Source organism: Globicephala melas, chromosome 8 (genome assembly GCF_963455315.2).
Source record: "Globicephala melas chromosome 8, mGloMel1.2, whole genome shotgun sequence".
NCBI classification, from domain to species: Eukaryota; Metazoa; Chordata; class Mammalia; order Artiodactyla; family Delphinidae; genus Globicephala; species Globicephala melas.
The window spans coordinates 26,578,897-26,593,052 of record NC_083321.1 but is presented as its reverse complement, the minus strand read 5'-3'; the positions used below and the strand labels follow the sequence as shown (position 1 = coordinate 26,593,052).

Sequence of the window (14,156 nt, the reverse complement as noted above, 5' to 3'; positions counted from 1 at the left end):
TACGCGGCCCTATCACCACTGTGGCCTCTCCTATTGCGGAGCACGGGCTCCGGACGCGCAGGCTCAGTGGCCATGGCTCACGGGCCCAGCCGCTCCGCGGCACGTGGGATCCTCCTGGACCGGCACGAACCCGTGTCCCCTGCATCGGCAGGCGGACTCTCAACCACTGCGCCACCAGGGAAGCCCAGATACTGACTTTTAAAACCAGAATCCCCACAAAACTTGGACTGTGTGCATGTAGTATTGAATAATCAGGTCAATATGTAGATGTTTAGATAGGCACAGAACAGGAGAAATTTTAATATACTCCTTTTAACTCTGACCTTGGGTAAAGTACTAACCATTTTTATGTTGTTTTCTTTCCCTTTTACCATGAGATATGGTCTAAACTGATCTTTCAGCTAAGAAGTAGTTAGCTACAATAAAGTTCCTGTACAGAAAGAGGAAAAAAAATAATAAAAATGTAAAAGCCACTTTTTGGAGTAGGTGGAATAATAGAAGGGGTTCCACATGAAATAGTAACCAGGGAGAATAACAATAGCTTCCTAGTAGAGAAGCAGAACAATGCAAACCTGACTTGCTTGGCAGTTATATTTGCCAGTTATTTCTCATTAATTATTTTAAAATAAACATGGCATAATGGATACTTATGAATGGGTTGTCTTTTTTAACAATTAATGTATTACAGGTGTCCAAGATACGTTAGATTAAGGTTTATTCATCTTGTCATTACCTCTGCCTTGTCTGATTTGCTCTGATTTCAAAATTACTTAAGATATCTGTAAGATACCCTGGAATGTATTTCCCCCAACCAAGCTCTATTAAGTGCCAATTACCCCCATTCTTCAATTCTAAAACAGTGTTTCATTTCTGCATTCAAGCAGATTATCTTGGTCCTTCTGAGTAAGAAATTGAAACATGCGATAAAAGTCCATGAGACTTTTAGATAGAATTTTTTTTAATTTGGAATACTGAATAATCTATAACCAAGTAAACTTTATATAGAATGTGGAAATTAAATTGTTTTGTTCAGAAACTACCTCGCGTACTGATACACTTTGCATAGGCTATTCAGTGGACACACAGAGATGGAAGAACCACCCCTGACCACTTCACAGAAGTCTTTATCTTTGGGTTTTAGAACAGTTTAATAGACTTAGTACCCAGTAAATATGAAGTGATATAATATTTGACATACCTTAATAGAAAAGCATGGTGAGTTCAAAATATTGTATAATCTTTTCATCTATTTTAAAATTGTGTAACTCACCAATAAATTTTGAACAGGCAGTTATTAAATATAATTAAATCGCAGGCATTCACACAACGGAACAAAGGGAAGCATTCTCAGCAAGTGAACAAGAGACTAGTGAGACAGCTAAAGAAAATTCCATTGGGGTGGGGGGTGGATTTTAGTAGTTTCTTTTAAGCGTTGACTTCTAGAAGAACAATACAAGCATACAGGAAGTACAGCGTGCCTTTAAAAACAAAGACAAGTGATTCTCATATATAGTTGCTTTCTTTGTCCTACAGTACACTTGCTTTAAGTAAGAGTGCATGCTTATACTACCTAGACCATATTCCTACTAAATTTAGGTGGCATTCCCGGTTTCTTTGGACCTTCCCTCCGTAGGGAAAACTTTGGCCCAGGAAACAGCAGTGGAACATCAACACAGAAAGGTTGTGTTGCGTGGCTATTAAAATATTTTAAAATAATTATCCTTTAAGTTACCTATTACTCTATTGTGAGGAATTAAAAATCAGATGACTAAAAGCCCCCTTAAATTTGGTTAGAGCCTTATTCTTTAAGGCACTTTTAGCCTGATCTCAGTTGATTGGAAGAACACCCCTGTATTAGTTTGCTCCGTCTGCCATAACAAAATGCCATAGACTGGGTGGTTTAAACAACAGAAATTTATTTCTCACAGTGCTGGAGGCTGAAAAATCCAAGATTGAGGGGCAAGTTGATGAGGATCCTGGTCAGGTCTCTTTCTGGCTTGCAAAGGACCACTTTCTTGCTGTGTCTTCATATGATACTTTCCTCTGTGCATGTGAGTGGGGAGAGACCTCTCTCTTCGTCCTCTTGTAAGGCCATCAATTCTATCAGATTAGGACCCCACTCTTATGACCTCATTTAACCTTAATTACCTTCTAAAAGGCTTATTTCCAAATACAGTATGTTGGGAGTTAGGGCTTCAACATAAGAATTTGGGAGGTGGGACATAATTCAGTCCAGAGTGACCCTTCTAAAGTAGATAATTTGATATACATAAGGTTAAAAAGCTAGTAAAATATTATAACTGAGGTTCAAATATAGTTATTTTTTACCTGACTCCACACTTTCTTAGTCACAAATATAGTAAGCTAAGTTTTTATATAATTAGAATTGTAGTGACCAGGCTGGACTTGCCTTCTTAGCATTCTTCATGGTTATGATTTAAGTATCAAAATTAAGTGTCTCATTCTGTATTTTACAGAAGATGATCTAAGAAATATGGGACCAGTAGATGCTCGAGTATATCTTGAAGAAATGTCTTGGAATGAAGGTTGGAATTATTTTTCTTTCTTGGTTACAATCAGGAAAAATATTAGGGACCTCCTATAAGAAAAAAGCCATAGGATGTTCGGAAATAACAGCTTGGCTTTCTATATATATGTGGGTGTTTTTGTTTGGAATCTTCTTGTTTCATTCTAAACTTCAATTATTGATGTCCACTTATGTGACTCATTCCCAGTTATTTTCCTATCCTAATTAGATGTTAGGTACTTAAGATTTCATATGGTTTTCTTTTTTAAACTACTTTGATTTTTTGTTTACTCTCCATCTGTATAACAGGGAATATAGTCAAAGGAGATAATTTTTTCCATCCTATGTTGACACTTAAGATGAATTCCTATTAGAATATATGTTTATTTTTGTTTCTTTATATGGAATGATAAATTGTCAGAGCAAGGATTTTAATGTTATACATGTTATACTCTTCTACTTGGAGCTTGATGTTTAACCTCCTTTTTTGATTGTGTCTTAAGTGGAAAAGAAAAATCTGTCACTCCCTTTTACCTACCATGAAGTCATATCTTTTTCCCCTTTCCTATTAATAGAATTTAAAAACTTAAATCTAACTTAATTTTCCATTCTTCAGATTAGTTCTGTGAATTGCTCTGGTTAGGTTTTATTAAGTTCCTTTTTTTAAAAATGGAAGCCATGAATACCACAATTCCATGTTTCTCTGGGCAAATGAAGAAGTCTTACTGTTTTCTAGAATTTTATATACTTAGTCCTATAACTGTGTTATTCAGCCTGGGGTACAGATTCCCTGGGTGTTTATAAAAATTTATTAGTAAGTGTGGATAAGTAGAAGATAAACAGCCTGTCCTTTCCGAAACCAAGTTTACTGGAATATTTTTTAATGGCAAATTCTTAGCTTAGTGCTCTTAGGAAGTTGGGCCACAAAGCTATATTGACTTAGAAGGGGAATCATGTTTTTGCCTATGAGCCACTCTGCTCCTAAACTGCCAAATGAAATCCTGGAGTAGAAATTCTTATTTGCAGTGAATGATTGGAAAACTTGAGATTTTGTGTAACTGGGGCTCCCGGGGTTCATGATAGTTTCATCAGAGTAAACAGGAAGAGCTACTGCTGTGAAAATAGAATACACTAGTGACACTGATTTCACTGCTACTTTGTGAAGAGGATAGATTAGAACATGTTTATCAGGGAGACTTGCCCAGCTAAATAATATTTTTTGAAAATACAGTATTGCCAGCTTATCAACCAGTATATGTGCGTGTGTGTCCATCTCTTATTGGACAAATTAGTTCTTCTTGTTGTAGTTGATATGACTAATATGTTTTGTTACTAATAATTCCTGATAATATTAAAACAGTGAAAACTGGTTTTTGTAATTTTTACTTCTTTAGTAAAATTTTAAAAATATAATCAATTTAAGATTTTATTTTAAATTAAGACTGTGGATTAGTGTGGTTCAAGCATCTGTTCAGTCAGCAAATATATGGGCTTTTTGATAACAAGTGAAAATGCCAAGACGTTGAAAGACATATACAACATGAAATCAAGAATTATCATAAATGTTATTGTCCTTGGTGCTCCCTAAAGTAAACTTGACAGTGAAGACGATAAAGAAGCATCCCAGCTACAGCCAGTGAATCAGTTATAAGCAGCTACAGTTCATCTTAAAAGTACAGGATGTTCTTAGATACTTATTTAAATTAAGGGTTTTTTATCACTGCAAAGATAGAAATAGTCCTTATCCTTATGAGAGAAAATAGTGAGTAACAGCTACATGAAGCTATTATTTTTGCAGGAATGTTTAAAAACTGGTCATGTGAGTTTTGCAGTTGAATTTGCAATTTGGAATTGTTCCGTGCGATTGCAAAGAGCAGCCTTGGCAGATGAAAGTACATAAAAAGTGTGATCAACTGGACTAGCAAAAGCATTTGATGATTCCTTCATGGGCGCTTTCAGAATAACCTTGGAAGGTGAAGATCCAGAATAGGCGAAAAGTGGATGAAATCCTACATGAAAAACATAGCCAAATTATCAGCTTCTGGGTCCAGGAACAGTAGGAAATGATGCATTTTACTATGCTTAAAAGGCATACCTGAAGAACTATTGAGAGACTGAAGTTAGCCATTCCCCTTACAGTTAGTCTCTTATACAGCTTGGTTGTTTTGTCTTCATTCAGTGTATTTAAAATTATGATTTCTGTGAAGATATCACTTTAAGTGATAGTAGAATAATTTAAGAAGAAATTTAAAAATATGTGAGTTTTAGTGAGCATTAACATTTGGAATCATCTATGACAAAACTCCACAGTAGCCCATGGTGGCCTCTGCATCATCTACCAAGCACATGTCACCTCAAATTGTTTCTCAGTGTTCACTGAGGTGGTGAAAAAACAAGAGGGAGATTTAGCTCCAGAAAACCAATGGTTAGAATATGTATTTTTAGACAATTTAATAATAAAATAGTTCACTTTGAAAGCATGCTCTATTACACATATATGTTGGCTCAGATAGGGAAGATGTTAGTGTTTTAAAATTCAAGATTAAGTTATTTTTCTTTATAGAGAAAAAAGACATTGTGGTGAAAAATGAAAAGCAGGATTGTGAATTAATGTTTTCCTTACTGATAAAATAAACATGTAAAGCTGGCTTATTTAATTGCTTGTTTTTCCAAGACCAAAGTTGATTAGAGAACAAATCCAAGGCAGTTGAATATTTTTTCTTTTTCTTTTCTTTTTCTTTTCATGGCATATGATGAGATCTAAGTGTTAAAAAATGAAGTTTGAGAATTGAATGAAGATATTTGATTGTAAGAAATTATATCTTTAGAGATTTAGTTCATTTATCTCTAATTTTTTTTATGACAGTAGTAAAATAATGAGATCAGTAATTACTTTTCTTTGACAGTCACTCCTCAGTGACAGTAAAATGGAATAACCAGTGGATCAGAGATTCTTTCAGCTAAAAGACAAAGTATTTCAACTTCCTAGGAAGAGGAAACTTATAAAATTTCCCCCATTCGTAGGCAGAACGTTGCACCATATTGCCTCCTTTGGGCATCTCACTTCAGTGATTGTCCTTTTGGTTCCTAAATCATTTGTAAACACCAAACAAACAGGTACACACACATAGCCCCCACAGAAAGGACACCATAGTATATGTCTATACATTTAAGGCAGGATTCTTGAAATAGTGTGATACCAGAACAGACAGGATTCAAATGCTGAACCTGATAAACAGTCAAGTCAGCGGTTTTCTCTGAAAGGATATACTACTGGCAAAGGCATGCTCCTTAACAATAAGACAGCTAGGGCTGTTTCTCTTCTTCCTTCACAGTAATATTTTGACAACCACATTGTTCAGAAGAATGTAAAATTTACATGAATCTTAAGAAAACAGAAGACTTCAAATAAATTTCATTGGTCACTTCTGAGCATCTGCTCTCCCCTACAGGATCTTTGGTCTATTGTTTCATATCCTCAATACATTTCCTCCACAGATAAAGATTTTTTAGTAGATAATTTTTAGAAACACTGCCCCCTATATGAGAAATTTTTTCAAGTTCTCATTTAAATATATTTTATATTGACTGATCTTTTTTCTTTTGCAGTTTCTGTGGAATAGCTGCATTTTTTAAAAAGGTATTAACAAAGTAGTTACATGTAAGCATTTTGTTTTCTTTGCAGATGATCATTCTTTTTCTCTGAGTTGTCGATGTGGTGGAAAATACAGTGTTTCCAAGGATGAAGCAGAAGAAGTGACGCTGATTTCTTGTGATATGTGTTCACTAGTTATAGAACTCCTTCATTATCGCTGAGATTGTTCACTAAGTGGAATTCTTTAGTGTATTCAGACACATGAAGGAAAATCTACTCCACCTTTGTCCATTCAGGCAAATGTATAAAGCTGATTAAAAAAAAAAGGATTCTTTTTTGTCAGCTCTATTATTTGCAGAAAAAATATAAGACTGTCGAAGTCCACCTAGATTAATAGAAAATTAATTTCATTATTCATATGTATTTACATTTTATATTTACAGATCGCTAAGAAAGGGGGCTTGAATTAAAAATTATATTTAGTGAATTCCCATCTGAGAAGTTTATTATTGGTGCATTTTCTCCTTGGTACAAAATATAAGAATTTTCCTTTCTTCATATAAGTGTGTCTCATCTTTTAATGGGTCACAGTATCATCATATTCCTTTATAGTTGCTAAGTTTTTGAAGTAACATATTTCTAGCTGCTAAAGTTATAGGCCTTTTGTACAACTATTTCAAATCTCAGGTCATTAGAATTAAGTTAGAATCTTCGTGAATAACATGTGAGCCTGGCTCTCCCATGATGAAGGCTGGATATGGATATTCATGAGTTATTTCAAAGTTAGTAAAGTGAACTGGCAACCGGAGAAAGAAGGAGAGCCTTGGAGTCAGAAAACCGTGGCCACTGCGTTGCTGGTATGGTGAAGTGGACTTTTTTAATGTGTTATTATTGATTATAGTAAAGCTTTTATTTTTCTATATATTTAATATTCTATGGACCGTATGAGTCAGAACTCATTTAAAAAATTTTAAGGAATCCTTTATGGGATCATTGAAACATTCTTCCTTAATTTCAAATGAGTAAGCCAAGCATGTGACTTAGCAGCTTTTCATTAGGTCAGACTCTTGGTTTATTGTTGGTGTGGACTTATAAGACTAGTTAGTACTCTGCCTTGTAAATGTAGCTAAAGTATGAGGCATATTCAAGAGGAGTAAATTACTTTCCTTATACCTGTACAACCAAAAATTTGAAAGTGAGGTTGTTCCAGGTTTTCCCTAAAAATATTTTCGTATCAGAATTTAGATGACTTATTTTGGATTACACTTTTATCCATATATTTTGAACAAATATAGCTTGCAAGAGTGTGTGTTGCTTATTCTTTACATTTAACAATTAAAAATAACTCAAACTGAATAGCAAATAGTTTATTAGTAAGTACATGGTTTCAGTGACAATAAATTCACTTTAGCAGAAGACAATAATCAAATCAAAAGAATAAATGCTTGCTAATCATCAGAGAATCTGTGGCCATTAGGGCTGTCACGTAGAAATCCAAAATCACTCAGAGGCCAAATCTGTAAAATCAAAATGTGACTGAAGACAATTAGTAAAGTGATATTATAGCATCATCACATTCCCTTCTTTTTTTCATTCATCCCTTTCTCTATGCCGTATAATTAAATGCTTTCTCCTTATTCAATCAAGAACAAATTTTCTACTTCAAAATAAGACTGTAGAAAGAAACCTGTATGTGTATGTATTTAACCTCTAAAGTTTGGAACATTCAAACATTATACTAGAAAATAATACGTGTGTAGTGTGTATATGTTTGTTTTTTCTTTCACTATCGTCAGAGTTAACTGTAAACCTACGTACTTGAATATAACATCTGCTTAAGTGTAAAAAATCCTGTAAATTATCCAACAGCCCCAAATACTCATGTCTGTTTTTCTCCTGACTGCTTGTGGCAAAAAGGAAAAGCCAGTGAAAACAATAATCTTTACTATTACATTTACTACAACCATGATAAGGGCATTACTCACTATACTTAACTGGGATATCCCTGCATTCCAGCTAGTTGCTAGATTGCTCTTCTGCAAATGCATATATATTAACATACGCCCTGGGTATGAATATGGTTGGAAAAGTTGTATGAGAGAAAAGTAAATTTTTGGAGAGTCAAATTAAAAGCTTCTTATGCTACAACTAATCTGAACTTTATTTTTCAAACAAAAATTATTCTCAATTACCTGTCATAATGGGGGAGTGGTAATGTTTATAGCTATGAAGGCCAACATGTTCATAAAGTGTAGTAGTCATTGCAACAGTTTTATATCCACTGACAGCCTAAAGATTTCAGTTCTTCTGAAAGGAACTTTTTTTTTTTTGGTTTTGTTTTTTTTCCCAGCTCAGAGAAGAAAGCCTGCATTTTAAGCAGAAAACAGTAGTACCTTAAAGAAGATACGTCCTCTTATTAGTCCATATGGAACAGGTCCATAGTACCTGGAATCTGTAGAATTCTGTAGATTATCACCTTCTAACCACACATGACCTGTTGGCACCTAGAATTATAGAAGAAAGCAGCCCCTTTAAAAAAGAAAAACAAATCTGGGTACTATAAATAAAAAATCATGTCTTTTGGAGGTAGGGAGAAATGTCCTAAAGTTCTCTTTTACAAAATACATTCAAACCCTATAATTTGCATTTTTGCTGTTATTTCTTGCATAATAAAATAACTTTTACTAAATATTAATAAGTAGTATTAATATTTCAACTTTTAAAAAGACCTATCTTTTTTGCCATATGGTTCCCAAACATTAATTTGTTATGCAAACCCCAAACTGAGGTTATAAGAGATCAAAACAGTGTGACAGGGTCATTAATTTAATAGACTTCAAAAGAGGTCATTAGGATGCTGACTGAAAATGTGCCCTCCTGTCTCAATAACAGCATAAGCAGGGCAGCCACTCACTCAGCAACATCCTGGGGCCAATACCAAGGCCAGACCTATTAGAATGCTCATGATGAACTAAATGGTAATTGATTGTGACATCAATTACAAATAATCTCATCATTTTATTGGAGTGGGCTTGTCAGAATTCTAATTAAGATCCTTGTTCTGCCTTTGTACAGGCCATATCTTCAATGCATTATACTTCAATAATGACCATCAAGAACTAGAAGGACCTATTATAAAATCATCAGTTGTAAAATTAATGATGGTGACCTTCTACTAAATGAAAAGATCCCATCTTCTATATGTCTTGTTATTAACTGGGATATAACATAAATTTAAATTTTTACTCAGTGACAATCCTAAGTATATTTAGGACAGAACACATTACTTACAAAAATGCCCACTGTGATATGAGATATTTGCCCGTTAATGTCTCTTCAATATAAACTTTAAAAATTACTCTTCAGTAACAATCTTCAAAATTGCATTTTAAAGTTTCTTTTTTATAGGTTTTGTTACCCAAGAAAGTTGAATTATTGACCAGACCAAAATGATCTATGGAAAGGAATTAATTTTCACTATTCTTTTGACTGATTATTACTTGGGAACCTTATGTGAAGAAAAATATTCATATTAGGTTTAATAAGAAATGACCAGTTTTTTAAAATGTCACAAAATTTTTAAAAATGACTTTTAGAGCAGTTTTAGGTTCACAGCACAGCTGAGAGGAAGGTACAGAGATCTCCCATATACCTCCTGCCCCCACTCATGCACGGCCTCCCCATTACATCCCCACTAGAGTGGCATGTCTGGTACACTGACATCATCATCACCCGAAGTCCCATGGTTTACCTTAGGGTTCACTCTTGGTGTTGTACATTCTATGAATTTGGACAAATGTATGACATGTATCCACATCACAGTACCATACACAGTATTTTCACTGCCCCCCAAATCCTCTGTGATCTGCCTATTCATTCTCCCCCCCATCACCCCTGAATTACCTTTTGGAAAAATAAATTTATACAAGCATGTAAAATTTGAATTACAATTTAGAGATTATATAATTTTGGAATGTCTTATATCATGTAGAAATATTAGCCAAAAATGAATCAAGTTACTTATTTTCATTTAGATACACTTAAATGTTAAATCTATTTGTAGAGTAAGGATAAAGTTTTTTGAAAGAATATCAGATATTGTAAGATCATTAACTTCTACTAGTGGAACTAGTTGTAGGTTCTAGGGCTAATAGCAAGGTTCATTCCTACCTATATAATAAGTAGATTTATATGTAGTGAAGCATAAGGCTGCTCAAATAGAAGAATGAGTACATCTCAGGTTACAGATGAAAAGAAGAACAAAATAGTGTATTTGGAAAAGGTAAAATAAGTCATTAAATATATTCTGAAGTACTGCCTTGGGAGAAACTACAATGTGAACATCTTGGGTGTCTAAATTTCCATAGTTTTTCCTTAATATGTGTTTGTTCCTGAGTTCTAAAAATAGGTAACATATACGAATACTTAAATACAATTATAAAGTTAGGGACACCAATAAAAGCAAAGGAGAACAAAAATCAAAAAACGAATAAAGATACTAACGATCCAGCAAGATCTTTTTTTGCCTGTCCGATTGATCCAATATACATTTCCTTTCTCCATGAAGCTTTTCCCTATGTTGCCTGCACATACCAAATACTCTAGATTGTTTAAAACACTTTAAGTCTGCCCTACATGGGGCTCTGGAACATAACATCCTCTTACATGCTTGGCTTTTGTGTATGTCTACTATTTTATGACTGAAAAAGCCAACAGACAATAATCATGTCATGATCTTAAATCTTTACAACACCTAAACTGATGTTGGAACGCAAATATTTGTTGGTGATTAGTATTAGTTAAGTAGAAATTCTTGTAAAGCACAATCACTTTTGTGGCAGTTATGACCTAAGTTTCTTCCAAGTTTAGATAAACACAGTGATGAAGTATTATCTCTGGTATAGTAAAGTTAACAAGAACAGAAAGGAATCTGCTAAGAGAGACCCAGAACATACCACCAGAAACCTTTGGAGGAGTGTGACCCAGGCTGTTCACACCTAGTCCTTGACTACAAGGGGTGGAACAAAAGGGAGGAATAGTAACACAAACTAGTGTTTATACATACTTTTCTGGTCATTTTAAACACACACACACATTTGATCCTTAAAACAACCTGTGAAGTACAGTTACTGACATTTAACAGAAGTAGGTTCAAATATGGAACATGCTACCTCTTACTTACCTGAAGCCCATATATGCTAATACCCATGCATCCATTCATAGCAAAGGAATAACCTTTACATCTTAAGACTTCAATGTTTGATATAAAGTACAGACACAAGGAAACAACCTCATCACTGATGGTACCTTTAATAAGAGCTTCTCTATAAATGGGAAAACCTCTGAGTTTGAGTCTTAAAATCAAAGCAGTCACCTTTGCTGATCTACCCCTCTGTCACATATTTTCCCAGTAAAAAATTCATTATGTTTGCAGTTACTCCACTTTTGAAACACATACTTATTTTTGATATGGGGTAAGGGTGTACACTTTAAAATCAATTTTAGAGGTATACTTTACAGTAAAATGTGCTCATTTTGTTTCGACACTAGTTTTGAAAAATGTGCATTCCTGTGTAACCACCAACCACAATCAAGATGTAGAACATTACTACTATGCCCAAAAGTTCCCTCCTTTTCCAGTCCACCTCCCACCCCTACACCTCGTCCCAGGCAACTAGTGATGTTTCCTGTTTACTAGAGACTAGTTTTACTAAAGTTCATATAAGTGAGATTGCACACTACATAGTATTTTGTGTCAGGCTTTTGTTCAGCAGTTTTTAAACGATTAATACATGTTGTATGTATCAGTCATTCATTGCTCTTTACTGCTGAGTATATCCCATTGTAAATCACAATTTCTTTCCATGAACCTGTTGATGGATGTTTGTGTTGTCTGCAATTTTGGGCTGTTACAAATAAAGCACTATGAACGTTCATGTATAAGTCTGTTTCTTTTCAGTAAATATGTAGGGGTAGAATTTCTGGGTCATAAGTGTACGCTTAATCTTAAACTTTTCCAAAGTAATTATACCATTTTACACTCCCAACAGCAATGTATGAGTGTTTCTGTTGCTTCACAACCTTGGTATTTTCAATTAAAAAATTTTTTGCCATTCTAGTAGGCTATTGGTGTCACATTGTGGTTTTCATTTGCATTTCTCTGATAAGTATTTTTTCTTGTACCTATTAGTGTATCTTTTGTGAAATGTCTATTTAAATATTTTGCCCATTTTTACAATGGATTATTCTTATTCATTTTAAGAGCCCTTTATGTATCTTGAGTACAGGTCCTTTGACAGGTATTGCAAATACTTCTTCCCAGTCTGGGATCTTTTCTTTTGCAATTTTTAATCTGCTGTAAAGACGATATATTTTTAGGCTCTAGAAATTTCACTTGGTTCTTTTTTATATTTACCATTTCTCCCTCATTATGTTCATCCTCTAGATCCCTGAAAATATTTATAATTGGTGTTTTAGAGCACATGACTGTTAATTCCATTATGTCTCATTTCTGGATCTGTTTTTCTTCTAGTTGTGGGTTACATTTTCCTACTTCTTCACATATCTAATAATTTGTTATTGAGCTGAACATTCATTTGTTGAGTGGATTTTGTTCTCTTTTTAGAGAGCACTGAATGTTGAAGAGGTCTGTTTGGTTTTTGGAAGGTGGTTAAGTTAGCTGTGGAACAGCTTATTCCTGTCAAGCCTTGTTTTTAAGCGTTGGGTCTCTCTCACACTGTAAGGGCTAGTCTAGCTCACTCCTAAGGCATGATATTCCAGGGTCTCTATGGAATGCTCTAGATATTTAATGAGATCTGTCCACTGTGGTTGGTCAGAACTCAAATGACAGCCCTGTGTGAGCTCTGGGAATTGCTTGGCTGCTGCCAATAGCTGTTTGGTGCTCAGTCTCTAAATTTCACCATAAGCAGGCACAGTTTAGTGTTCAGCCCCAAAACCAAGACAATACTCTACATAGATTGCTGGAGATCATTCTGTAGCTCTTTTCTCCCCGGTGGTTTGATGCATAAATTCCAACCACTTAAACTTCCCTATACCCTAATCTCTGTCTCTTCAACTCAGCAAGACCACTGTCCTTTGTTTGAATTTTCCTCCTCGCACCTTCTGAAAACTGCTTTAAGGCAGAAGTTAGGGAAAGTATAAGGCTTGCCTTGTTTGTTTCCCTGCTCTCAGGAATCCGTCTTGTACTGCCTGCTGCGCATTGTCTGAAAACTGTTTTACATAGTTTGTCCAGTTTTCTAGTTCTTTATGGCAGGAGGGCAAGTTCAGCCGCAGTTACTCCATAATTGCCAGATGTTCAAAGTATCTAATATTTAAAGTCTTATTTTTTAGCATACCTCATAACAGTATGAAGAAAATCCTTTCGGTGAGAACTAAAGTTCTTGATGTAAGTAAAGTGTGTCTTTGGCATCTCTGCCTTGCATCCCCTTCAGTGGCATGCCCTGTGTGTCCTCATTTTACCCTTTCCCTATCAAAATCTCTAGAAAAGATTTGCCAAACTCAGCATGCAATTATGTATAAGCAGATAAGTTCAGTATGGTATTGCTTGTATCTCAAAACTGGCGACAGTATAAATATTCGTCAGTAGGCAGATGTTAAACAGTTTATTTACAGAATAGTAGACAGCTAATAGACTGACATGAATACAGTCAGTGAAAAAAATAAGTTACAGGGCTTACTTAGGTATAATTACTTTTTTAAAAAAACCACAAAATTTTATGTATTTCAAAATTGACATTTTTTGAACAGTATGTATTAAATAATTTTAAAATATATATATGCACATACACATACATGTGTGTCTTAATATGACTAGCCCTTTCAGTAATACTTGTACTTTTTAAAAATGGAACATTGTCCATCACAATGCAGGTTAGGAAGAGCTTTATTGAAGTAAAAAAAAATTTTTTTTTTTTGTCTGTGGTAATGTGGTAAGAGAGTGACCTAACTTCCAATCCGTATAGCAGGCTCTGCTTCTTTGTACAGTACAAGTAAATGACTGCAATTACAGCACTG

At 34.6% G+C, this 14,156-nt stretch overlaps 2 protein-coding genes across 8 annotated transcripts in view; one reads left to right on the top strand and one right to left on the bottom strand.

Annotated features, from left to right (window-relative positions):
• DNAJC24 (DnaJ heat shock protein family (Hsp40) member C24) overlaps positions 1-12,201 on the top strand; it is a 66,538-nt gene extending 54,337 nt beyond the window's left edge. The window contains exons 4-5 of one of the 2 annotated variants that reach the window (XM_030864814.2): positions 2,478-2,546; positions 6,213-12,201. In XM_030864814.2, coding sequence (XP_030720674.1) covers positions 2,478-2,546; positions 6,213-6,343 — 200 coding nt within the window. In that variant the 3' untranslated portion in view covers positions 6,344-12,201. The remainder of the gene's footprint in view (positions 1-2,477; positions 2,547-6,212) is intronic. The other variant, XM_070046133.1, reaches the window with a different exon arrangement.
• Positions 1,897-14,156, bottom strand: part of IMMP1L (inner mitochondrial membrane peptidase subunit 1) — a 79,896-nt gene continuing 67,636 nt past the window's right edge. For 5 of the 6 annotated variants that reach the window (XM_060303386.1, XM_070046132.1, XM_060303385.1 and 2 more), the window contains 2 exons: positions 8,516-8,626; positions 1,897-6,507 (listed from right to left, as the gene is read on the bottom strand). In XM_060303386.1, the coding sequence (XP_060159369.1) occupies positions 6,415-6,507; positions 8,516-8,626 (204 nt within the window). In that variant the 3' untranslated portion in view covers positions 1,897-6,414. Of the gene's footprint in view, positions 6,508-7,474; positions 7,640-8,515; positions 8,627-14,156 lie in introns of those variants that run through there. The other variant, XM_030864811.2, reaches the window with a different exon arrangement.